Source organism: Cuculus canorus, chromosome Z (genome assembly GCF_017976375.1).
Source record: "Cuculus canorus isolate bCucCan1 chromosome Z, bCucCan1.pri, whole genome shotgun sequence".
NCBI classification, from domain to species: domain Eukaryota; kingdom Metazoa; phylum Chordata; class Aves; order Cuculiformes; family Cuculidae; genus Cuculus; species Cuculus canorus.
Genome location: NC_071441.1, coordinates 18,814,444 through 18,841,424, shown reverse-complemented (window position 1 = coordinate 18,841,424; position 26,981 = coordinate 18,814,444). Strand labels below are relative to the sequence as shown.

Here is a 26,981-nt window from a genome sequence, read left to right as displayed (position 1 = left end):
CACGTCCGGAGAAGGGAAGCTGGTGAAGAGGCTGGAAAACAAATGTTATGAAGAGCGGCTGAGGGAACTAAGGCTGCTTAGTCTGGAGAAGACGCGGCTGAAGGCAGACCTTATTGCCCTCGACTACCACCTGTAGTGAGGTGGGTGTTGGTGTCTTCTCCCAAGTAACAAGTGATAGGAAATAACCTCGAGTTGTGCCAGCAGAGGTTTAGACTGGATATTAGGAAAGATTTCCTTATTGAAAGAGTGGTCAAGCATTGGAACAGGCTGCCCAGGGAAGTGGTGGAGTCACCATCCCTGGAGGTGTTAAATAAAAAGTGTAGATGCAGAACTTTGGGACATAACTCAGTAGGCATGGTAGTGTTGGGCTGATAGTTGGACTTGATGATCTTAGAGGTCTGTTTCAACCTTAAAGGTTCTATGAAAGAGAATGAAGGAGTGCGAGTGGTCCCACAGCAGGCCACAGCTAACAACCTCCATCAAAATCTGATCTTTAAAGACACTGAAAACTCATGGCTTATAATCACTTTATCATTCAAAGACTTGCCTGACTCCATTGCCTTCTTGAACATTTTTTTTTTCTGTTGCTTGAGGTTCTCATTATCCTGGCACTTTGCAGAATTTGGGAACCTCATGAGGTTCAACAAGGCCAGGTGCAAGGTCCTACACCTGGGTTGGGGCAATCCGTGGTTCAATACAGGATGCGGAATCATGTGATTGAGAGCAGCCCTGTGGAGAAGGACTTGGGGGTGCTGGTTGATGAGAAGCTCAACATAAGCCAGCAATGCATGCTCGCAGCCCAGAAGGCCAACCGTATCCTGGGCTGCATCAAAGGAAGCGTGGCCAGCAGGTTGAGGGAGGTGATTCTTCTCCTCTACCCTGCTCTTGAGAGACCACACCTGGAGTACTGCGTCCAGTTCTTGAATCCCCAACATAAGAAGGATACAGAACTGCTGGAACGGGTCCAGAGGAGGGCTACAAAGATGATCAGAGGGTTGCAGCACCTCTGCTATGAGGACAGGCTGAGAGAGTTGGAGCTGTTCGTCCTGGAGAAAAGTCTCTGGGGAGATCTTATTACAACCTTCCAGTACCTGAAGGAGGCCTACAAGAAAACTGGAGAAGGACTTTTTACAAAGGCTTGTAGCAATAGGATGAGGGGAGAAATGGCCATAAATTGGAGTTGGGAAGATTTGGACTAGACATTAGGAAGAAAATCTTCACAATGAGGGTGGTGAGGCACTGGAACAGGTTGCCCAGGGAAGTTGTGGATGCCCCATCCCTGAAAGTGTTCAAGGCCACGTTGATTGGGATGTTGGATGGCCTGATCTAGTGATAGGTGTCCCTGCCCATCGCTGGGGGGTTGGAGCTGGATGACCTTTAAGGTTCTTTCCAACCCAAACCATTCTATGATTCTATGATTTTGACTCATTGCAGTGAAATGGCTTCAGTACACTGAAGCAGAAAATTACCTGGTTCAGGCCTTTCCCGCCCTCTTCATTTTGGAAGTTCTGTGATATCTGGTTCTGAAGAAAGTATAATATCTGGACAAATACTCTCACCAGCTTCAATCTGGCAAGTGCTGAATGACTTCCAAAGGAAAAAAATATCTATTGCTGCTGATAGAAGTAAGTGGAAACTGGATTTTCAATGCCTCCAATCATCCAGCTACGTGAAAATGTTTTCTCAGAGGTTTACACAAAGCAACACATCTACCAAATTTCAGGTCATTTTTTTGTTTGGTTTTATTTTAGAGAGGGACTGAAAGATTTTACAATTCTCAAATCAAAATAGCTACCTGCTACTACATAGCTCTTGAAACAAATGTTTTAGTCACTACTGTGACTGCATTCTCTATGCATGCTGGATTTTCAAAGGCAGGGCGTCTGGACCATATCCAGGAAGAACATTTGTTTGTGGCGTTTCTGTAAGAACCTTAGGCTAAAAAGTGTAAGTCCTCTAGCAACATGGTGCATATACTAAATAAACAAATACAAAATATTAATGGGAGATTAGAATAAGTTGGCCAGTTGGTAATTAAGACAGACAAAGGGTTTGCAGCAGGGAAAAGGAAAAGGAACATGAGCACGGATGAACATTCTACTAGATGCTTGGATGTGATTTATGAGGTTAAGGGGTATTTTTATAATTGTCTACAATACCAAATACAGGCTCTCATTAATGGTACTTAAAATACTTCGTGAAGTCCTACCAGGTTATTCTAGTTCAGAGTAATCACTTTTTTAAAACAGTGAGTGCGCTTTGTAGATGACTGCCTCCTGAAGTCCAAATTTGTGAATACTAACAGACACATTTTTAACGTTTGTGGAGATACTCAACAAAAGCATGTAAGTTCTTTATTAAATGGAGCCTGCAGTTGGTGATGGCATAGTTGAAAGCCACTGGGTAAGGACGATGCGACAGATAATTAAAACGGACATTGTTGTGGGAGTCTGCTATAGGCCACCCAACCAGGATGATGACATTCATGAGTTATTCTTTACGTAACTAAGGGATGCCTTCAAGCCCTCTGCCCTTCTCCTCATAGGGGACTTCAATTTGCCATATATCTACTGGGAGTACCACACAGCTGGCAGAAACAAGTCAGAAGATTTCTAAACAATCTGGACAGTAACTTCATGGCGCTGAGGGAACCAACCAGGAAAAGCGCCTTCCTTGATTTGCTGCTAGTTAACAGAGAGGCTGAAGTGGCGATTGGAGGCTGCCTTGGTCACAGCAACCATGAAGCAGTCAAGTTTAACATCTATGGTAAGAGAAGGAAAACCGACAGCAAGACCTTAACTCTGCATATGAGGAAAGCAGATGTATGTTTGCTAAGAAAACTTCTTAATAAGATCCCCTGGGAAAAAAGCTTTTGAAGGTGCTGGGGTCCATCGCTGCTGGTGACTTTTTAAGTGCCACCTCCTAAGAGCACAGGACCAGGCAATTCTGAAATGCTGTAAGTCAAGCAGGCAAAGCAGAATCACACACAGAATCACACAGAATCACCAGGTTGGAAAGGACCCACTGGATCATCGAGTCCAACCATTCCTAACACTCCCTAAACCATGTCCCTAAGCACTTCATCCACCCTTTCCTTAAACACCTCCAGGGAAGGCGACTCGACCACCTCCCTGGAGAGCCTGTTCCAGTTCCCAATGACTCTTTCTGTGAAGAATTTTTTTCTGATATCCAACCTGAACCTCCCCTGGCGGAGCTTCAGGCCATTCCCTCTTGTCCTGTCCCCTGTCACTTGGGAGAAGAGGCCAGCTCCCTCCTCTCTACAACCTCCTTTTAGGTAGTTGTAGAGAGTAATAAGGTCTCCCCTCAGCCTCCTCTTCTCCAGGCTAAACAACCCCAGCTCTCTCAGCCGCTCCTTGTAAGACTTGTTCTCCAGCCCCTTCACCAGCTTCGTTGCTCTTCTCTGGACACGTTCCAGAGCCTCAACATCCTTCTTGTGGTGAAGGGTCCAGAACCGAACACAGGATTCGAGGTGCAGTCTCACCAGTGCCGAGTACAGAGGGAGAATCACCTCCCTGGACCTGCTGGTGACCCCATTTCTGATACAAGCCAAGATTCCATTGGCGTTCTTGGCCACCTGGGCACATTGCTGGCTCATGTTCAGTCGGCTGTCAACCAGTACCCCCAGGTCCTTCTCTTCCGTGCAAGTCTCCAGCCACTCTTCCCCCAGTCTGTAGCGCTGCATAGGGTTGTTGTGCCCCAAGTGCAGGACCCGGCATTTGGCCTTGTTAAACCTCATGCCATTGGTCTCGGCCCAGCGGTCCAGCCTGTTCAGATCCTTCTGCAGAGCCTCCCTACCCTCCAGCAGATCGACACTTCCTCCCAGCTTAGTGTCGTCTGCAAACTTGCTAAGGGTGCACTCAATGCCTTCACCCAGGTCATTGATAAAGACATTGAACAGGGCTGGACCCAGTATCGAGCCCTGAGGAACCCCACTTGTAACTGGCCTCCAGCTGGAGTTAACTCCATTTACCACCACTCTCTGGGCCTGACCATCCAACCAGTTTTCAACCCAGGAGAGTGTGCGCCTGTCCAGGCCAGAGGCTGACAGTTTCTGAAGCAGCCTGGCTGAGCAAGGATCTTCTACTGGAGCTGAGGCATAAAAGGATGGTGTAGGGCCAGTGGAAACAAGGACAAGTGACACAGGAGAACTAAAGGGATGCTGTTTGCCCCTGTACAGAAGAAATTCATATGATAAAAGCTCAATTAGAATTGAAGCTGGCCACACTGTGGAAGGCAATAAAAAGGGCTTTTTCAAATATGTCAAGAGCAAAAGGTAGGCCAGAACTAACACTGGCCCATTACTTGATTAGCATGGACATCTTGTCAACAGGGATTTAGACAAAGCAGAGACATTTAATGCTTTTTTCATTTCTGTCTTCAACACCAGTGATGGGCTCGGGTACCCCCAGACTTGCAGGTTTACTAACCAAGTTCACTGATAACACAAAGCTGAAGGGAGCTGTTGACAGACTTGAGGGCAAAGAGGCGCTGCAGAGGGACTTGGACAAACTGGAGAGCTGGGCAATCGCCAATTACATGAAGTTTAACAATGGCAATTGGTGGATTTTGCATGTGGGACACGGCAGCCCTGGGTACACATATAGACAGGGGAACAAGAGGCTGGAGAGCAGCCCTGCAGAAAGGAATCTGGGGGTTCTGATTGACAGCAAGTTGAACATGAACCAATAGCATGCCCTGGCAGCCAAGAGGGCCAACCATGTCCTGGGGTGCATCAAGCACTGCATTGCCAGTCAGTCAAGAGAAGAGACTGTCCCATGCTACTTCACACTGGGGTGGCTCCACCTTGAGTACTGTGTGCAGCTTTGGGCACCACAGTATAGAAAGGATATATCAAGCTACTGAGGAGTCCAGAGGAGGGCCACAAAGCTGTGAAGGATCTAGAGGGGAGGTCATATGAGGAGCGGCTGAAGTCACTTAGTCTGTTCAGTCTGGAGGAGACTGAGGGGGGAACTCAGGGCAGTCTATTGCTTTCTCACAAGGGAATGAGGAGGAGTAGGTGCTGATCTCCTCTCTGATGACCAATGATAAGATCTGAAAGAACAGCAGCAAGATGTGCCAGGGGATGTTTAGATTGGACATTAGAAAAAAGTTGTTCACTCAGTGGGTGGTGGAACACTGGAGCAGGCTCCCCAGGGAAGTAATCATGGTGCCAAGTCTAACAATATTCAAGAAGCATTTGTACAGTGCACTCAGTTGTGTGGTATAAATTTTGGGGTTGTCCTATGCAGGGATTGGAGTTGGACTTAATGATCCTCATGGGTTTCTTCCAACTCATGTCATTCTGTGATTCTGTGAAAGCAGAGTCTCACTGTGATGCTAATTGCCAAATCATTTGTAAGACTAAAAGCTGATCATCCACTAAAAGCCTCATCACAAAAGAAAAACATTTTAGTACCAAAAAAAAATTATGCTGCAGAAGACTGCGATGCACTTAAGATTCATAGGCAAACACTGGTGTAGCTCCTTTCCATCAAACCATTCAGACAGTTCCTCATACAACCAATGGATCTCAGCACATTTGATTTTGTCATCATTATCATAAAGCCAGCATTGAGGATAGTTGTTCAGGGTTTTTTCCGCTTCTTCCTCATATATTCTGCCATTCATAATGCCCCATTCTAACCACTAGTGCAACAGCATTCACTCTGTTACCTTTCCAATTTATTACTAAAAAAAGCAATAGCCCTTGGGAAGCCAAATGAGCTCCGACGCTGACAGAAAGCGACAAAAGAAAAATGTGCCACTACTATGATTCATAGTAACATCTCCTGGATGGGGGATATGACATGGGCCAGTAGGTCATTACACTGTTAATGGAACCATTCAAAACCACTCTGCACTTGGATGAAGATGACACTGGCAGCATCAAATCTTTTCTCTGTTTGGATCAGAGCCTGTCCGAGGGTGCCCCCAAGCTGCCTCTTCCTTTACCAGTATGTCATCATATTCTTCCCCTACAGCTATACACACAAAACATATTGGCTGCTTACCCTGTAGACCTCCTCAAGCAACAGCTTAGCACAGTTCTGGCCAAGCTCCTCGGGAAGCACAGCTGTTCCCTGGCCCTGAGGGTTTGAGGCTAGCTCAGCACTGAGAATGGTTCCATTGATGGTTTCTGCAGTAAGGCACATGCCAAAACCTGGTGATCTGAAAGAAAGGGAAAAAGTGCACTTGACTTAAGGAAAAAAATGAGTAATGAGCAAAAAACTACTCCCAGCCAAGCTCCTCCTGAAGTCACAAACAGTTCCTCTCATAGGACAATACTGGGGATCTGGACTTGGTGACAAATTTCCTGTTCTATACATTTGATTAACTCAGAAAAACATTAACAACATTATTTAAAAGTTGTATCTGGTAGAACTTGCCCCAAACACACTGCGCTGGCTATTCCTGGTGCAAGCTCTTTAAAAAGGAAACAAATCACAAACAAACAAAAAAACCCCACATCAAAACCTCAGAAATACCCTCCTTTATTAAAAAGTGCCTTTCACATCTGTTTGACAAATATTTAAAAAGTATCTGGAGTTTCTTCTCTGTAATATTCTAAACCAAAACGAACTTTCTTAGGGAGCAAACTCTTTCCCTGTAAGCTGCAATATGTAGCAAGATCAGCCCAACCAAGCAAGAAAATGAAAAAATAAGTGTAACCCACATTCTTAGTATTTCCAATCGCTTCTTTTCACTTGCAGATCAATACCATGCAAATCATTATAATCACATAAAAACTCTAAATATATGATTTGTAGAAACAAACAACCCAACCCCAATTTCACACAGAGATTAGGATCCTACAGAATGCTATTGTGAGAGTTAAGAAACTTTTCTGCTACAAGAAAGTCACAGATGGCTGAATACAGCTTGCTGGGAAATCAGGAAGTTGTAAGGAAGAAAAAAAAGGTCACAAGATCTTCTTCATTTATGACCTCTGGAAGAGTTGCAATAGCTAGCCGTTCAAAAAAAGGTTAACTTTACTCCGCATACAGTATTTCCTGCAACTGTGGACTCCTGCTGCCTCCACCACCCAAACTTTTTAATTAATATATTCTCAGTGACCCAAAACTGTCAGGAATGTCACCAATATCAACCACAAAATCAAACCCTGAACACCAGTACACACAAACTCTCCCAGTGCCAGAAAAACAACAGTTCCTCTAGAGGCATTTCAACAGGCATGAAGATGGGTTCCCACCCATATTTAACTGCCCACACTTGCTGAGCAACAGCAAAGGTATGTTAAAGACGTTTCTCTTCTTCTTCCCTTCTTCTGAGAGTGAGATAGACATCAAGAGAGCAAGGCAAAGAGTAGTGTCAAAGATGTTACTTTTTTTGAGAAGTATCCTTTAATAACTATACCTACCAGAATATTTTTTAGTGTTCAGCAGCACGTGGCAATCTGCCTAAACAAAAATTAAAATCGTCCAGTGCCTCATACTATATGTGTATTCAGTATGCAGACAGTATTAGGAAGCATGTGCAGGAACATTTTGCTGCAAATGCTCAAAACAGATCGGGGAACATGTGGCAGAAGATGTTCAAATACAGCATTCCCTGCAGCTTTTGGGACTGTGGAAGGAATACAGTTCAAAGCTTCATATTCTGAAATCAGGGCTTGGTTTGTGCTGGGCACAGATGGGTTGAACTAGTCTTGCTAGTCTTGCTCATCACGAGAGGCAGCACTATAAACAATGAGGCATATCAGTTTCCTTGTACTGTCAACACAGACACATGCACACACATAAGCACTGGGAACCATTTAACAAAAACAGCTTGGCAAAGTGGCACAATGTTAGTATTGGGTGTATCGCAGTTGTACTGGTGCCATACTCGCACTAAATGCGACAGCACAGCAGCATCAAAAAGCCATGTGCAACAGCAATGCGAAGAGGGATTCAGTTGCTCTTCCCGCACTATTATCCATGCCTGTGCATGGGCTACTCATGCAAGCAGTAAATGTAATGCTCCTCCCCAGTTAATTTGACTTCTTCAATTTATAGGCAGATAAAAACCAAAACAGAACCCCAGAAAGACAGAGCTTCCAGAAAAGGTTTTGCAATTCTGATCACTGTTAACAGTCTGGAGTCACAAGGCTTATTAACTTGGAAAAGAGGAAAAGCACTTAAACACAAGCCAACAATTTTTAGTTATGTAAACCTGCAAACCAAACAAGTTTTCTTACGGGTACTATTTAAAAAAATCAAACAAACAAAACAGTGAAAGAAAATGTGCACACCTGGATTCAAGCATGCAGAGAGAAGATGAACAAATTAGCTATCCAGAACTCCTCCTATCTCAACAAAAAGCGGAAAGAAGACTGACAGATATCAGTAAATTGTCAAATCGCACCTATCACTTCTATATCCTGCTGGCAAACAAAATCTGTGGAAGTACACTAAATTGATGTCTCAGTTTTCCAGCCCTTGCTGGTAAAATCACACTCCTTCAGCTACTTAGGTAACAGTAGAGCATAAGACAACCCATACAGCTCAAACACTTTCTAAAACAGTTTGGTGCCATCCTTAATGCTACCATTTCCATCAGAAAGTGTACAGTCAACTTTGAATATTGGCTTTCACAACACACCATGGTGTCTCTGATCTTAAGATCACTGCAAAATAACAGGTTTAAAACTGAAGAGAGCTCAAGTGACCTTTGGTGACAGTAATCATGTATTACATTCCCTGTTTAAGAAAACATACAACTTCTATCCCTGTACCACGGGTAAACCAAACCCATCTAGTGAATTCCACTTTTTCTCTGTGAGGAATATTTAGTCTAAATCAGTCAAATAGAAGATAGTGGTCTAAAACTCATTTTCAGTTCAGAATACCCTACCAGAGGAACAAATGCAGCATTACATTTCCATTCCCTGTGAATACTTGATACTCACTTTCCAGAGCTGACCCCCTTCATATGATCTGTGTAGATATAGATGTCGGGGAGGAATTTATTCAGGATGCTCCTTGCAGATTCCACCATTCTATTTGCCATCTGTGGCGACACTCTGACAGAGTATCTAAATTTCTGAATTAAGGAATTCATTGTGGTGACAAATGACATATAAACCGGAGACTGATAAAGTGGTCGAGAGGTCCCAATACATTATTTCAGAAAATGTTGTTTAATCCTACACATCTGTTCACAAGCGTTGGTCCATTTTCCCTACTTAGAGAAGAACATGTACATAACTGCTTTCTCTAGCTTTCACTGATATGCCTTGCAGTGAGGTACACAGAACATGTGCAGAAGAACAGCTCTGACAAGGCAAGCACCTTTAAAAGATCTTCATTAATTACAAATTGCTGTCCTGTCATCCTGTGCTTTCTTACAGTGAAGTCTGGCATGCTCTGCTCTTCACATACTAGTGAAAGATGGTGATGGGTGAAGATTCTTTGAATTAGCAGGAAGAAATCCTGTTTTTCTATTTCTATCAGAGAGAAACTGGATAGATGAAATTAAAGACAAACTTTCTAACAAAAGAAAAAAATAATTCTTAAAGTGCTAGAAAAACAACCTCTTTGCTCTCTACTTATGTGCTGTGCAGCTATCAAGGTCACTGGTTCTCCAGTCACTCCACATCTGACAGTACTGGTTCCACCGAAGAAGACATTACCATGTTCCTGCTCACCTCAACCCACCTCCTCACAGCAGTTAAGAGGTAAACTGCCTTTGTGCCTTTTTCCTCAGGTGCTGCTTCAGTGATATTCCCAACAGATCTTCAAATGCACAAAGCACGTTGTGCTCCAAATTCTATCCCAACCATAACGCAGACTCAAAAACCATGATCTGCACATTTAATCACCCATTTGCACCTACATGCAGACAGCAATGCAGAGAAACACACTTTCAACCCTCCAAGTCAGCAGAAGGGAACTTCCTTTTCTACAAATTCCTACTGCATGCTTTTGCAGAGTAGGTAAACCAAAACCTTTAAAAACTTAAGGGCAAAACCAGTAAATAGTAATCAGAAAACTGACTGTTCTGTGTTTGGTGCACTCAGTATTCTGGATGACTCTAAAAGGTGTCTGCAACACAATCTCCCCAGCAGATTTGCTCAGTTGAATCTTTAAAGGACAAAAATGCACATATAAAAGACCGAAGCACTAATCCTTCTAGATTTTGGTTTCTACTGGCTTGAAGGACCACTTAATCGCCAGACTCAAAAGAGACTGCCTCTTACCGGGCTTACTAAAGACATACCTGTATCCCTGAAAAAAAAGCCTAGGAAAACATAAAGAGAAGTGGAAGTTAAAAAAACAGTAGGTCACATACACTGACCAAATCCAGTCAAAGTGGCCCAGAACAGTGCTATCAGTGCAAATTTAGAAAGACAACGCTAAAGCCATGATCACTGCTTCCTCCTTCACACAGAAACAGAGGATAGAACTACTCATTACAGAGGTGGGCCACAGCATAAGAAATCACTTGCTTCATGGACCACGAAACACACAGTAAGCCGCCTTCTTATTCTACAGCATACGCCCACAGTGAAATTGCTCTCACTTGGCAAAGCTGTACTCATCCAAATGCCACAACTGGAAAAAAAGAGGTCAAAGCATCCTGTTCTGACACACAATCATGATAGTATGCCATAATGTAAAAGGACAAACAGGCTGCAAGTCTGCACCTCTGGCAGGTAACATGTCCCCATTCCTTCTTTCCTTTTGAGTAATGAAAGCCATACCACCTTTGGAACACTCAAAATCACAACTTAAAGCTACAAGTCAGCCAATGCTCAAGAGAAGAGGAGCTCATGTACCTTTAGTACACCTTGCCTGTAAGGGACTTCTGCCGTCTTCCTAGAGTGACAGTAGATTAATGATACCATATAAAAACCACAAGAGAAAAACAAACGGAAAAAAACCAACCCAGAACATTAACTAGATGCTCAGTTCTGTTTGCAAAACTATGTACTCCATAAGAATACTTTCTACCCTCGGCTTTGTGTGGAACTAAAGCCTCCTCCACATCCATCTCCAATAGTACTACTGAAGATGAAGAGCTAACAAACTTTGTTTCGTAACACAACAAAAAGCTTAGTTCACATGTGTGCAGGGAGATGTAAACTGAACTAAGATTTAAGCTCTCATTTAACATTCTGCTAGATTTATCAACAGCCAAGATGCCACCTATTCAATGCATAACATTTGCTACTACTGGATTTACACACATTCCCTTTAGTGCTGCTACAGTAAGTGACAGAAGATATTTTAACTTTTCTTGCTATTGAGATTTAAATTACTGCTATTCGGTTTATTTGTCTACTGATGTATTTTGAACGGCAATGTTCTGAACACACATGGTTTTGAGACACAGTCCTGAAATCTACTTCTGTGATCCCTGTATGTCATGACACTCTGTTATCAGGACACAAACTCAGGTGCACTTCTGCGACTTCAACTTGGCAGACTTATTTTTTTGAGGCAAACTCATTTCAGAGAAGAAAAACAAAGAAAAAGGATACGCAGTTCCTCTGATGCGCTTGATCTTGCCAGGGTCTGTGAACTGAATAGGCTGCAAAACCTTTCTCAGTGGGCAAGTAAACACTACCTCTCCACCCCCTTTGGGAGGCATTCCTCTCCGGTTGATCTATATTAAAAAAATAATAGAGGAGAAAAGCAGGTTAGTAACGAAAAACAAAAGATGTGATAGCTTTTATTTCACAGATAATAAAATGTTATCACTAGGGGTATTATGTGAACACAGGTGAGAGAACATGATATCCTAAAGGCAGAAAAGGATTTTGCACCAAAACTATAAGCAAAAATTTATTTCTTTTTTCCTCCTCTCTCTCAAGAACATTAGGGCATGGCTTCTAGATGGAAAACAGAACAAAACCAAACCAACCAAACAAATTTCCAACATCTTTACCAGGAGGACAACCTTGGCTTAAGATTGATCTCTAATAGCAAATCTGTGCCTCACTGCTGAGTAGAGTACAAAAGTGTCTGACGCTCAGTATGCGTACGGGGGACCAGAGTGAACTCTCTTTATTCCCACAAACAGACCTGGACAGCCTGACCCTGTCCCACTGCCACAGCCAATGCCCACAAGTATGGGGATGGACATAGGCCTATGGGTGGGTGGGTCTGGCTCGGGGAGCCCATGGCCAGGCAGGGCAGGACCGTGGGGAGCTGAAGAACAGCACTGCCGTGGGGTCAGTAGGGCAGGGGCTGATAGTCCTAGGCCAATGACACGGGGTCTTGGGCCATGGATAGAGTGGGGGGAGACAACTCAAGGGGGTCTTGGCAGAGCAAGCAAAGAGCAGTAGTGCAGCTAGGGCCTACACATTATAAATAAACATTCCTAACTTTGGAAAGCTATAGTTTCTTTTTCAAATCTAAAAGAATGTATTCTACATCCACATTTATTTGGCCTGTGAAGTGCGGCCTTTGAAGAAAAGCTTATTTCCTGTATTTTCCAAACTAGAAGCAAACCTCAATCAGTCAAACACAGATTCCACTCCTCTATCAGTGAAGAAGGCAAAAGATTCTGCTATTACTCCCTAGTCCTAAGCACAGAGCAAGTAGAGCAAGTAGATGGAAAAGGAACCAAAAAAAATGAAGAACAAGAAGGTCAAAAGACTTCCTAGCTTGCAGACATCTCGGAGACTAAGAAAAGTCACTCATTTCTCCTTACCCTCTCCACCCAGAGCCTTTGCATTTCTCTTCTACCACATCTTCAATCACTGTGTGGCTGCTATACCACTTAAAACATGCCAAGAACACTAGGTAATTTTAGAAATGTATGTAGCTACAACCAGATAACTGCTAAAGACAGATGCCAGCAGCATACAGCCCTGAGAGATAGCGCAAAATGGAATGGTTGGACTCGATGATTCAGTGGGTCCTTTCCAACCTGGTGATTCTGTGATTCTGTGATTCAAAAGTATCGTTTCAATACGTGCCAGAAAAGAAAGGGACAAATTGTCTTACTTTGATTTCCAGACTTTCACCATCAATTCCAAACCTCTTCAGTAGGGGTAGAGCTGTCGCCTTAAGGACATCAACCTATAGAAGACAAAATTAAAAGAGCAGACTCTTTACTGGAAGTTACATAAGTCAATGTAACTTCCAGTACATTGCATTAAAAGACAAGGCTCGTTCATTATAGGTATTCTATTGCAAGACATGGGAATACAGCACAGAAAGCTTTGGCTACTCTTAGACTGCCACAGCATCTTATTACTCAAAGAATTTGCTAAAGCTGGGAGATGGAATTTCCTATTCTGGATTTCTTCCTCAGCCTGGTTTTTATTTCTATTATGGTTCAGCTAAAACAGCTCATTTGTTTCTCTGAACACAGTTACAACAAAAATATAGTCTCCTGCCACTGCTAAAAAATTCCTACAGCTAAATAAACGATGACTGCGAGAACTTCCACATTTTGGAGCAGGTCCTTGACATGGCAGGAAGAACAGACATCCTTCTGTCTTCCTTGACAGAAGGATGAGGTTTCTGTTTCTGAGAAACAGAAGCTTCTAGGTAACCTCTGTTGAAATACTTAGAAGAATCTGAAGTGGCATCCATGTACCCCCTTCGGGCCAGATGCTTGCCAGATCTAGGTCTGAGTAGGATGATTCTTGCCATCGCTCCCCCTAACTGCTGAGCTAAAACAAGACATCTTCATCCCTACACTGAAACTTCAGTAGCATTGCCAAAGGATACAAAAGTGATTTAGCAGTGCAAGAGCTAAGGGAGGTACCCAAGACAGGCACCTTGGGAAAGGCAGGATCAGGACAGCATGACCAAAGAGGAACTGAATCAGATGAAGGAAACAGGCATGCAGTAGACAGCAGTTCAGGAGGCTGCAGTTTTCATACTTCAAATTCTGCTGGACAGCATACTTCCTTTCCTACAGAGAGCATTTGGTGTTGTTTTTAATGGTAGCATCAATATTTTAATGTTTTCATTAAAATAAAGTAACTCAGTAATGACTGTTTATTACTTACATATCTTACATTCTTTTACTGCCAGACTACCTCAATTTAGTGTCTCAGTAGCATTCATTAATCACCCAAATTTGACTTCTACAGCAAAAATCTTTACTAACATGCACATGCACACACAGAGACGCACACGAAAACCACTGCCAGAAACTCCAACGAGCTGACCTGGTTCATGTTAATGTTACACAATATTGCTCCCTCCTCCTTATGAAACAAAATATATCAGTAAAAAAAGAAAAGCTTCACTAGGTAGGTTAGGAATACCCTTTCCCTTCTCCATTCCCACTTTTGCAATTCTTTAGATGGAAGTCTGTATTTCCAGAGAAAGCAGGTTACATCAGCATTAGGAAGCTGGATAACTTTTGAGTCTGGTTTGTCTGTTGCCAAAAATTTCAAGACTTGTCATAGCTTTTAGTCCTCAGACAAATTCCAGGCATGATACCTATTAAGTACCAGGCTGACACATAAAGAGACTGTCTCTGTTCCAAATTTGTAGCCTAAACAGAGAAGGTAATCGGGAGCATTTGAAGAAGTGGAAAACGCTGTTCTGCTTACCAGACAAGTAGGAGTTCAGGCAGGAGAGATTAAGTACTTCACTGGAAATGACGAGACGGCAGCAGAACTGAGGCCTAAAATGATATTTTCTAGTTTCTTGCCTATGCTCAGCCATAAAGTCATCCTTCAGCTCCCCCTGAAGGGCAGTTAGTCCATTTTCAGAGCCAACTCCACAATACCAAGTTGTACCAAAGCAAACGCATCCTACAACTGAGGGCATATCTCATGCAAAATCCCAACGACTTGCTAAGTTGCGTAAGTATTGCTTGTTCACTAATTACTGTAAATACAAACCTTTTTCCTTTTTTTTTAAAAAAATAAAATTTACTTTCAGTGGTCTCAGAATCCAAAGTCACCAGTGCAAAGCTGCAAAAAATCAGAAACAGACCTAACAGCACATGGCTACCTAAGACAGAAGTGAGTATTAGGTGGCCATTAGCATTTCAGAGGAGCATTTATCCCTGCCACATATACACTGTTATGTCACAGGGACAAGGACCTAGACTAGGGGAAGAGTGGGGGAATGAAACCAGAGTATAGCAACTTTAAAAAAAAAAAAAAAAAAAAAGAAAGACCAGAAAAGTCAGTTGGAAAAATATCTTGTTTTCCTGTGATTGCTATAAAATCAGATCACTGCTCAATTTTGATTAATGCTGATGATTATTTCTCCCAACTCAAAGCTTCATATGCTAGTCTCAAGCCAGCATAAAAGCAATTTCAGTTGAAAGTCGCATGGCAGAGCTACAAAAAAAAACTTCAGCACCTGCAAACCCAAACATTAAGAACAATTACTCTAAAACCAGGTTACTGCAGCACTACACCTCTATCAAAATAACAACTCATAGAGGAAGAAAAGAAAATTAGACCACAGGACCTCTATTGTCTTGAAAAAGGCACTTCACAAAGACAGCCCCCACCTACATACTCTAACTTGAAATTAATTCAATTCCATATGCCAGTCCTACATGGCTGGTCCCACAAGCCATCCATGGTCAAGTCTCACCAATGGTCACACAGAAAAACATAACGCAAATGTAGGCTGACAGTGAACAGTTCAGGCTGGTATTCCAAAGCCACAGCTCTTCCCAACAAGGGTAAGCAAAGTAGTTTTCCTCTCACTTCTCCGAAGTATATGAGCAGGTGCCTTGCCTACTGTACCTCTAAGCTGAGATAGAGAGTTTCTTACATGAAGAGCAGCATGGAAAATTCCTTGCCCATTTTAAGCTACCCACAACATAGTCACATTGGTTTGCTTTTCCCCCTTCTCCTTGGAAAGCCAGAAAGCATACAGATGGATAGAAAACTTCAGGTATGCCTTTTGGGGCAAACACATGTAACAGAAGTTCATCCAATTTATAAACAGCTCCTGCCTACTGAAAAATAAAAGCCCAAACTAATTTAAAAACAAGTTTCTGTTTACTTAAGCATATGAATCACTTGGGGTAACACTTAAACTTGTAGTCTCAGCAATCTGCATAGTCATGTGCTACATAAAATATCTTGCAAAACTCCATAAAATATCTGTTTTTATGTTCTTAGTTTACTGGTGTAGAGACAAGTTAAACAGACACAAAACAGCTTTAAATCAGTTTTAGGAATTGGTTTTCAGCCATCGCCACTTAAAAAGTTACTACACATGAGCCGAGTCCCAGTAACTACAATTGTGCTTCTAGGGCACAATTCTAGGGCACTTAAAATACAACTCCCCAGCATGCACATCTGCATTTTATTTACATTTAGTGTCAGGTACTCTGATCCAGCAAATGCATGCCAATACCTGTCTGTGTCTGAGCTTTGCCCAGTTCAAGCCCCCTTCTTCAAGCACAAAAAAATGGCTCAAATTCTTACATCCCTTTCAACTAAAATTGTTTAATCTGTATTGGCCCATTGTGGCAGATGCCCCAAAATGGTTAATTTCCAAAATTAGGATTCAGTTGTTAGGATGAGTGTCCAAACTTATTTGAAGGAAACATTAAGATTGGAGCTTCTTGTCTAAATTCTTCAGGGATTTCTCCATTGTGATTAAAAAGACACAGACAACCAAAAGAGACTTAACTCTTACTACTTAGCATTTCTATTAAGTACTTTTAATTACAGTGACTGAAAGGCTATCAAAGCACGCTTGCCTTTTTAACCCTTTTTTCCCTTTTTCTTTTTTTTTTTTTTTTTGACAGCGCTGTGTATAACCCACTTCAATCATCCTTGGCTCACGGGGCGTCTGCCAGAGCCAGAGGTGAGAAAATGAGTTTTTTAAATTACAAGAGAAGCAGAGTTGAAAAGCCATACAAACCAGCAGGACTCGGAGGCTTGTCAAGTATCTACAATTATACTTCAGAGTATTTGTATAACTCTAAACTGTTTAAGTTTTCAGATGATAATATTTCCTTTGTCTACTCAGACGAAAACAGTCTCAAATTACCATTCAAAAAATGAGCAGCAGTGCTTTTGTCCAAAAGCTGTTTAGTTCGGGGGTTTTTTTGGGAAAAAAAAAGAAGAAGAAACCAGAATAACCACTAACCATTACTTCAATGTTTTAATTTCACACCATCCATAGCTCATTTTTGTAACAGTGCTTTTAAAACAAAGTGCTTTTCAGCAGTAACAGAAATCAAGGCAAGCATTTCACAGTCACTTGATCTACCCTACCTTCTAGCATCTTTCTGAAGAACCAGAGTTATTAAGTATTTTTGCTACTGTAATTTCTTTACTGTCATGACACTGAAAGAAGGCTTCACAGCAGCATTGGTATAATTACGTCCAGCTTCCAACAGAAAAGAAGGATTCCTTTCTTGTCACACTCAAATTTTAAAAATAATTTCCTCTCTTTACAGCAAATACACATGTGGACCTGGAGAATCTAAATTCTAAGAGAATAGGAGAAGCAAACCCGTGGCAGGGCCTAACACTGCATTTGAAGGGAGTTTCCAGGAAAGAAGACTGAGGCAGTCCAGAAATGAAAGTCAAAAGGTAGGTTACAAACTGTAGTTTGGAGGGTGATGCAGAAAGGCAACAGTTTAGCAGGTATTTGTTTGATTCAAAGAGTTTGCCGGCAGATGCAGTAACAGTGGATACTTGCAGATGGAAGGATAATAAACACACAATATGTTTTAGACACTTCTTCCTAATAGTTTTAGGAAAAAAACCCCAACAACTCTGCTCTAGTACTTAAACGTCATTACTTACCGAAGGATCGACTTGATCATTCGTTACTCCCCTCAGGACAATCTTCAACGGATGTTTCATGAAAGGTGCCAGGCAGAGCAGACTTTCCAAGTAGTAGCCAATGCTACGACTGGGACTGCAGTCATGTTCCAATGAGCCTCCATATAGAAGACCAGGTTGATAATACAAGGTAGTACCTGGGGAAGATGCCAGGGGAACAAACCAAATAAGAGCCCTATCAGCACACTGGCCATTACTACTGTATAAAGACACCTTATAATTACGTATACAGGCAAACTGGAGACAGTACAATCTATGCAAGACAGCAGCATTTCCGGCATGCTATTCCAGCATGCTATATTCGGCTAACATACGAGTGACTGCCTTGCAGGTCATTTCTCATCCTTTCCACGACTCCCCAAAAATGAAGGATCTCTTAGCAATCCCCAAAATGCTGATACAAGCAATTATCCTCCGCAGCAGCTAAGTCTTCACTAGACCATCAGGTCATTGCTGCCTCAGCATATCTGGTGATTCATCTGCTTCACTCACCAACCACAATCCTTAAAATAAGGATGCCTCTCATCCAAACTCGTTCTTAGCACGACAAGGCAATCAGTCTTTCTCAGAAGTTTGCCTTTACAGAAGACAAAAATCTATTGTGGTTCAGAGGGACCTTCTACCACTAAGAAATTCTGTATACCAAACAAAATATTTATTTTAGTTTCTTCAGCATTTCCATTTCCTTAATTCTCTGCATTATGGTGGAGTGATGACCTTCTTGCACACAATTAATTACTGCAAAACTTTTTAGCTTGGTTATTTCTAATCTTCACAATCAATGCCACCTAAACACCTACTTCTGTCAAGCCTAAACTTAAATTTTACTGCAGCAACTGACAGAGCCTGGAAGACCGGAACAGTGGAAAAAGAGAAAGCAGATCTCACCTGTCTGGTTTATTTCAATCCGAGAGCCATTGGTTACTTTGTCAATCAGGCGAATAAAACTTGCTTCAAAATCTAAGGAGTAAAACAAAATCTAAATTTTAAAGTTCCAAATATTTATTCCTGGAAAGAATAACAAGCTTCAATGCCACAGTTGTACATTCTCCCCTCATGCCTTTCATGACACTAAGGCCACTCTCACTTTTCAACTTGTGGTGTAATTCCACCACATGAGAAAAGGTAACTCACTGTAACACCAGAGACATTAACCTGAGCCTCCACACTTACAAGCATCTCAAATCAATTGAGGTGCCTCCAGATGTGACCATCGGCGACTGTTGGACTGGCCACACTCCCCTCACCAGCACACAGTGTGTGACACAAGTTGACTCTTCTGACCGTAGCAGCCCAAAGAATCACTCACGCCCAGAGGATGAAACCTTTGACAACTTACATTTTGCTCAGTATGAAGCAAAACATACAAATCCTAGCAAACAGGACCTTGTATATTCAAGTACAACAAGCTAATAAGAGCTTCCCATTACTGTCTGTGAAAGTCTTAGTTTAAGAGAAGGGGACATTCAGATGTGGGGTGCTGCTGCACAGCCGTTCCACAAACACAATTAGCTACCTGTAGCCTTTTAAATTTGACATAATAAAGGCCAGAGAATCACAATGTCATTTTATCACCTCCTTGCTTGCTTACTGTGTGCACTATAACAGTTTGTGTGGAACTAATTTCTCAGTTTCTTTTGTTCATGTGACTCTTGGTTAGAGACATGGAAAAGGACAAGCATCTTTAACAAAAAAAAAACAAAAAGGAGGCACAGTATGCTAGTATTTAGATATTGTGCACTGGTACAGAGCCAATATCAAGGCAGATACGTAAATATAATTACGCAGAGTTCAAAACCCAGGTAGTTTCAAGGACCAAGAGCATTTGCAAAATGGTTGGTATATGGTGGAACTCCCCTATCGATAAACCTGAAACAATAAAAAATGTTTACTTCTGCATAAGCTTGTAGGATGCATCACACATTTAAACCAAAGGCCCACCTGCAGAAATCACAGTTCATTAATATTTGTACAATACAGCAGAGTCCACCTGATGCCCCAGTCACACAATGCTGGTTCTATTCTCTGTTGTGATAATTTCTCAACTTCACCTTGTTGCCCAGGGAAGCTGTGGCTGCCCCACCCCTGGAGGTGTTCAAGGCCAGGCTGGATGGGGCCTTGGGCAGCCTGCCCAGGGAGGTGGTCGAGTCGCCTTCCCTGGAGGTGTTTAAGGAACGGGTGGATGAAGTGCTGAGGGACATGGTTTAGGGAGTGTTAGGAATGGTTGGACTCGATGATCCAGTGGGTCCTTTCCAACCTGGTAATTCTGTGATACTGATCTGGTGGGAGGCGTCCCTGCCCATGGCAGGGGGCTTGGAACTAGATCATCTTTAAGGTCCCTTCCAACCCAAACTATTCTGAGTCTCAACTTTACGCAACGGCACTGGGACCTCTTGCAGTGCAGGACTGCATCCTTGCACGTACACATTTTCCTCTAGGAGAACAAACCTGAACAAGAGTTTTCACTGTAAATGTTCCAGCCACGAAAAGCGGAAAGAACTGCACCCTGAATCGACACAAACCAGGGTTTGTTGTTATTTTTCTGTTACAAGTCACAGCTTACGTTTCAACCTCGACTTGAAAAAGGTAATTGGAACACCTTTAAAAAAGCAGGGCAAAGCCTACAGATTTCACCGCCACCAAGCATCCCGCGGTGATAATTAACACTTTGAGTCACGGTTAATGTGAAGTCAAGAACGTTTTGACAGCTTCGGAGAACAAACCGAAGGATCCTCACGAGCTGTGAACTTCACACTCTGCTAAACCCACAGACACTCCCGCAGCGTTTCTTCTTCACTCTCTATCCCACTGTTTTCTTCCGTCAGTGAAGGGTAGAGATTTTCTGCGAGGTGCCCCAGGCGCGGTGCACGCCGAAAGGGGGGTCGAAAGCTTTCAGAAAGGAGATTGAACGGGATCGGGCGCCTTTTCCCTTTGCGCAAAGCCCACCCGGCGCGCGGGCGCCAGAGCAGCCCCCGGCGGAGGCGCCTCCCCGCCCGCCTCCCCGCTCACCGCGCAGCCCCGGGTCCTCGTCCTTGGCGCGGATCTTTCGGATCTTCACCGGCCGCCCGCTGAGCGTGGCCAGCACCAGCCGCTGCCGCAGGAAGTTGCACCCCGCGAAGCTGAGGCACAGCCCCTCGCCAGCCGCGCCGCCCGCCATGCCGCCGCACCACGTGCGCGCCGGAAGCGCCGCCACGGGGCGGAGGGCAAGGGGCGGGGCGGGCGGCGCCGAGTTACAGCGTGCCGTGCTGTGCCATACACTGCTGCCCCGAGCCGCGCCGAGTTACAGCGTGCCGTGCCGTGCCATACACTGCTGCCCCGAGCCGCGCCGAGTTACAGCGTGCTGTGCTGTGCCATACACTGCTGCCCCGAGCCGCGCCGAGTTACAGCGTGCCGTGCCGTGCTATGTTGTGCCATGCTGCAACGTGCCGTGCTACACCGTGCTGTGCCATGCTATGCTGTGCCATGCCGTGCCATGCTGCAACGTGCCGTGCTACACCGTGCGGTGCCATGCTGCACCTTGCCGTGCTATGCCATGATGCGCCATGCTGTGCTGTGCTGTGCCATGCCGTGCTGCACTGTACCATGCTACACCATGCTGTGCCATGCTGAGCTGTGCCATGCCATGCCATGCTGCACCCTGCCATGCTGTGCCATTGCTGCACTGTGCCATGCAACACCGTGATGTGCCATGTAGCACCATGCCATGCTGAACTGTGCCATGCCATGATGCACTATGCTATGCCATGCCATGCTGCAGTGTGCTGTGCTGCACTGTATCATGCCATGCTGCACCGTGCCGTGCCATGCTGTGCCATGCTGTGCTGGGCCATGCCATACTGCACCATGCTGTGCTACACTGTGCCGTGAAAAGCTGCACCATGCCATGCCATGCTGTGCCATGCTGCACTGTGCCATGCCATGTTTCACTGTGCTGTGCCATGCTGCACCGTGCCATGCTGTGCTGTGCCATGTAGCACCATGCTGTGCTTCACCATGCTGTGCCATGCTGAACCATGCCATGCTGCAACATGCCGTGCTGTGCCATGCACTCGCAGCCCAGAAGGCCAACTATGTCCTTGTCTGCATCAAAAGAAGTGTGGCCAGCAGGGCCAGGGAGGGGATTCTGCCCTTCTATTCCACTCTTGTGAGACCCCACATGGAGTATTGTGTCCAGTTCTGCAATCCTCAACATAAAAGGATATTGAGCTGTTGGAACGGGTCCAGAGGAGGGCTACAAGGATGATCGGAGAGCTGAAGCACCTCCCATACGAGGACAGGCAGAGAGAGTTGGGGTTTTTCAGCCTAGAGAAGGCTCTAGGGAGATCTTATAGAGACCTTCCAGTACCTGAAGGAGCCACAGAAAGCTGGGGAGGGACATTTTACCATGGCTTGTAGTGATAGGACAAGGGGGAATGGCTTTAAGCTGTAGAGGGGCAGATTTAGGCTAGACATAGAAGGAAATTCTTCACGATGAGAGTGGTGAGGCACTGGCACAGGTTTCCCAGGGAGGCTGTGGAAGCCCCTTCCCTGGAGGTGTTCAGGGCCAGGCTGGATGGGGCCTTGGGCAGCCTGATCTAGTGGGATCTCCCTGCTCGTGGCAGGGGGGTCGGAACTAGATTATCTTTAAGGTCCCTTCCAACCCTAACTATTCTATGATTCCATGATTCTTTGCTGCTGCAGCATGCTATTCACTCGTTGCTGAGCCACCAAGACCCCCAAGCCCTTCTCCACATAGCTGCTCTTCAGCCAGGTGGAACTCAGTCTGAGCTGCACTCCAGGGTTATGTATTCCCAGGTACAAGACCTTAAACTTATCTCCATTGAACTTCATAGGGATCTTGGAGAGAGGTGATAATCTGCCCACGCAAATATGACCAGTGGCTGTCAACATGCAGCACAGCCTAAAGACAGCCTCCCCACTGGGGACTGTCAGTTGTGTTCCCTGGGATTTCACTATAAGTCTCTGCTGGGCACTGAAAGTGGGACACAGCTGTGCAGAAAAGCTCTAATGGGCACTTGCTGCTCTCTGTGCACCTGCTGAGATTTATGTGTTCCCAAGCAGTGTCATTGCTTGAGCGGACATTTTGCATGACATGTTGGGTGGTAACACCTCTCCTAAAACTTGCTCAGCGTGCTTTGTCCCAGCATCTCTGGCCCCATGAGCAACAACACACGAGGAGACTCAGCCGCACCTCAACCTGCACTAGACTGTGCTGGAGCTGCAGGAGTGGGGTGCAAATCACGGGCCTGGGTATGTCAGCAGTGTTCCCTAGTGGTCGTATCAAGCCTGACTTGCTCCCTTCTGCTTTATCTCCAAGGACCAGATGAGGAAGGTAAGGACGAAACTCTCCTGGGGACACTCACCTACACTGTGCAGAAAGAGCCAACCCAGACCTTCCCTCTGCAGGTACCGTGAGTGCGTGTGGGCAAGGGTCCAGGGCAGAAAGACCTGTTTGCCAACAAGTCTCTTGCAGAAGGCATCTGCAAGACTGCCAGGGCAGGGGTGTGACCCTCGGGAGGGAGGCTGGCATCCAGCAGGGCTGCAAATGCAGTAGAAAGTTTGCATTGGCCCCAAAGTCGTCTGGGTCCCTCGAGCTACCTGGCTGTACCTGCCAGGCAGGTGGTGGCAGGGAGCAGGTCCAGCACCTTACCCTGGCAGCAGGACTTTCCCCAGACCCCATTTCCCTGGCACCAGTGAGCCTCAGGTTTCCACAACTGCCTGCTGTACTCCCTGAGGCCAGGCATTTCCTCTGCAGGGGCGCAAAGGGGTCCTTTGCCACTTGGGTTGGAGGATGGAAGGAGGGAAAGAGGGGGAAGCTGCTGCCTCAGCCAGTGTGGGAACTGGTCCCAGAGCAGGGACTGGGCTGTCAGAGGGGACCCCGCTTTCCCTCTTTACACCCCAGAAACGATGCTGCTTTTTGCTGTGGTTTCTTCACAGAATGTGATTCCCAGAGCATTTTTGGTTTTGAGACTTGACATCCAGTGTGACTGGGGAAAATCAGTATACATCTGCATTTTATGCAGGTGCATGGGAAGATTGTGTAAATAAATGCCATTGGCGAGATGCATGTGAAGACCTTCCATCAACAGGAATTAAAGTGGAAAGCAGAGAAACAAACCAGAGGGATTTGGCTATTACTCTGGTGCAGAGAGATGTTGTTTCAGAGACCATCTTAAAGCAGCCAGCTTCTGCCCTCCACAGGATCGCGGCTTCCTCCGGCTTTCAAGCTTTCTCTCCACCATGAGGATGTTTCCTAAGCAAGCAAAAGGAACCAATGCTCCCTAAGCCTTTCTCTGCCTAAGTTTCTTGATGAAATCCTTTGGCGTGAGGACTAACTCCCACCTTGCTCTAGGAAGAAGTCATCAGAGCCTGGCAGCTTTTGGGCATTGATTCCCAAAGCACAGGCTCATTCCATTGAGGGGAAACCTCATCTCTGGGGACTGGGTCTAGAGAGGGTCTACATAGGGTGCAGCTGTGTCTGGGACCCATGACAGATGTCTGAGGTGTGTAAAGAGGACTGAGAAGCCTGACTGCCAGGGAATGGGGCAATCCTAGCTCAGCTTCCCATCCACATGTGCGTTCCCTGCCACAGCCCTGAGCCCTGCCACCCCGGACAGTAGCGTCCAAGCCACATCTTACTTGTGCTAGGGCACACATATGTGAGGACCCGCGCAATGTGCAGTGGGGTGCAGGTGGCCATTGCGGCAGTGTGCATGTCTGCAAACAGGTTATCAGTGTTTTATGGCACCAGGAAGCAGCCAGGTGAGGGGACACACCCCCTACGTTGCCCTGTGGACCGAGATATTTCTGTATAGGGGGGCTGTTGGCTCCAGATCTGCCTATCAGTTGGGATCTGCAGCCCAGTTGAGGTGGGATTTCTCCAACACACCATGCAGGGAGATGGAAAAAGTTTTTCTCCCAGGCCAGGAAGCCTGGCATTGGTTCTTTCCACAGCATGGAAGGGAAATGGAGAGTAGTGCTGAGGTCCCAGGCACCACATAACTATCATTTGGTGATGTGAAGTATAGCTGGCACCCACCAGATGATAACTTAGACTATTCCTGTCTGGGCAGCTCTGCCAACACGTTTCCACGAGGCCACTTTTGCTCTACCAGGTGCTCGCTTTGTGTTTCAAGGTGAGCACAGGCTACAGTCTTTCTTGCCAGTCCACTGCTCCTGCAAAAAAATGTTGCTTGGACTTCACAGACCCTCCTAGTGTCCAGGTGCTCCACTCTGAGCACACAGCAAAGCAAAGCCAAAGAGCAGCACACATTTCCCCAGACGACTCACGTTCAGAACCATTTCTTTGCAGCTACTGGGCTGATGCTTTAGCACAATGCCCATGGGGACAGTCTGGGCTCTGGGTCACTGGGGAATGGGATTGAAGCAGGACCTGTCCTGTTTCTGTACTTGTATATATATTTCTGTACTTGTACTTGTACATGACTGTACTTGTATACGTGGGCCAGGGTTGTGTGTGTTTGAGACCTGCTTGTACCTCTGCAGTAATAGATGAGATAATTATGGATAGTAAGAATCACTCTAATTTCTAATTTCTCTATTTGTTAGCTTGTTAAGATTGTTGGGTGTGACTTTTCTTATTTAGCACCAGTCGTATCCCATCAGCTGATAAATCTGATTATACGTTATTTCACAAATTATCACCTGTACCTATTGGAATGAATCTTACATTGGTAAAATGATTAATGAAACAGTTAAAGAAACATCAGGACTTGATTATAATTCTGGATGAGGTCCAGGAAAGCGGGACAAGACCCTGATGACAGTCCACCACGACTGGAAAGAAAGGGGGTCCTGAAAGAGTAAAAGAAAATTTAAACTATCATTGGAGGGACATGTTGTTCAGATGGTCCCCTGCTGCGACTGGCATTCTAAATAAGTTGTGTCACCCCATTATTGCCCTTCTGATGCTAGTTTTAATTAGCTTTGTTTTCTCTGCTATGTTATTTATTTGGATTTGGAGAATGCTACAATGACTAATAATTTTGACTTCTATGTCTAGTGCCCATGAGAATGCATTAAAAAGGTAATTTTCCAACAAAATATCATATATCCCCTTTGAGAGATAAATTACAGAGCTGGCAAAATAATTTGCCCATGTTAAAAAAGACAGGGGGGAATTGATGTGCGAAAGCAGACAAGGGGGGCTGGGAGTGTTCGTTAGAGCTTGGCGTTGTTTGCCTTGAAGACCTTGGAAGTTGATAATGAAGGAGCCAGCTAGCAGCAGTTTACTGATAAGTAGGCATTGGAATGTTGAAAGCTGCTGCATTTGGTTCAGGAGTTTGAAAACAGCCAAAGTAGACTGAGTCTGCACAAAGTTCAAAAAGAAATATATTCATCCCAAGACTTCCTACTTCATCCCTACGACCCCGGCCAACGACCATCAGGAGGCACTAAGCAGGCGCAAGACTGGAGCGAACTTTCCAGATTTAATTATAATACAAAGCGGGGATAGGGTATGAATATGTAGTAGGTGCTTATACCTATGCATGTCTTTACACTATAAGTAGCTGCTTGTTAATCTATACGGTGTGCAAGCTAGGAGGAGAACTCCCTTGCACCCCAGCGCTGGAAATAAACATACCTGCTTTATAACTCATTTGGGGTTATAGAGTTTGATTCCACAAAACAACCTCATGTGTCTTCAATCTGGTGAGAGTGCTCTGGGCTCTCCTCTGGCTCTCTGCTGCACTCCCCTGCCAGCAAACCTGTTGATTATTCCAAGGGCACTGAGATGTTTTGCCTTTGTACTTCAAGGCCTTCTTCCCCTCTTGCTCTTTAAGAAAGCCACCATTTCCCTGCCCAGAAATGTCAACACACATTGAGCTCCTAGCTGAATGATGTACACACAAACATCTGTGTTTGTCCTGAGAAGACTTGCCCACTTCAGCTCTGCATCTTCAACAGCCAGTATGCAAAGATATGGAGCTACACCCGTTCATCACAGACTGATGTCAACTCTGAAGCCTAAAGCTGATGGTTGCACTGTTAACCCTGTTAATCTGCTAAGTATAGCAATAGGAAGCCTGAAGACCAGTATAATGGTCCTCTCACTCCCGTGGGTGCAGCTTTGCAGGGAAAGTTCGGCACCTTTTCTCTCCTTACAATTTGCTTTCCTCATTTGCCTTTGAATGTAATGTGGGAACAGGCAAGTTCAGGTGCACAGTTCAGAGGTCAAGGTTAGAGAGGCTGATAG

The 26,981-nt window shown here is 44.7% G+C and overlaps 1 protein-coding gene and 1 long non-coding RNA gene across 3 annotated transcripts in view; one reads left to right on the top strand and one right to left on the bottom strand.

The window, feature by feature from the left end:
• The window catches only part of RCL1 (RNA terminal phosphate cyclase like 1), a 31,425-nt gene extending 10,476 nt beyond the window's left edge, over positions 1 to 20,949 (bottom strand). Inside the window, exons 1-7 of the mRNA XM_054054663.1 lie at positions 20,774 to 20,949; positions 18,653 to 18,724; positions 17,726 to 17,901; positions 12,975 to 13,049; positions 11,504 to 11,628; positions 8,930 to 9,055; positions 6,033 to 6,189 (exon numbers count right to left, since the gene is read on the bottom strand). Of these exons, the coding sequence (XP_053910638.1) occupies positions 6,033 to 6,189; positions 8,930 to 9,055; positions 11,504 to 11,628; positions 12,975 to 13,049; positions 17,726 to 17,901; positions 18,653 to 18,724; positions 20,774 to 20,921 (879 nt within the window). The 5' untranslated portion in view covers positions 20,922 to 20,949. The remainder of the gene's footprint in view (positions 1 to 6,032; positions 6,190 to 8,929; positions 9,056 to 11,503; positions 11,629 to 12,974; positions 13,050 to 17,725; positions 17,902 to 18,652; positions 18,725 to 20,773) is intronic.
• LOC128850421 (uncharacterized) overlaps positions 1 to 26,350 on the top strand; it is a 46,847-nt gene extending 20,497 nt beyond the window's left edge. For both annotated transcript variants that reach the window (XR_008447848.1, XR_008447847.1), the window contains exons 3-6: positions 16,717 to 16,775; positions 17,374 to 17,509; positions 23,082 to 23,170; positions 23,788 to 26,350. This is a non-coding gene — a long non-coding RNA (uncharacterized LOC128850421). The remainder of the gene's footprint in view (positions 1 to 16,716; positions 16,776 to 17,373; positions 17,510 to 23,081; positions 23,171 to 23,787) is intronic.
• The last annotated feature ends 631 nt before the right edge of the window (positions 26,351 to 26,981 follow it).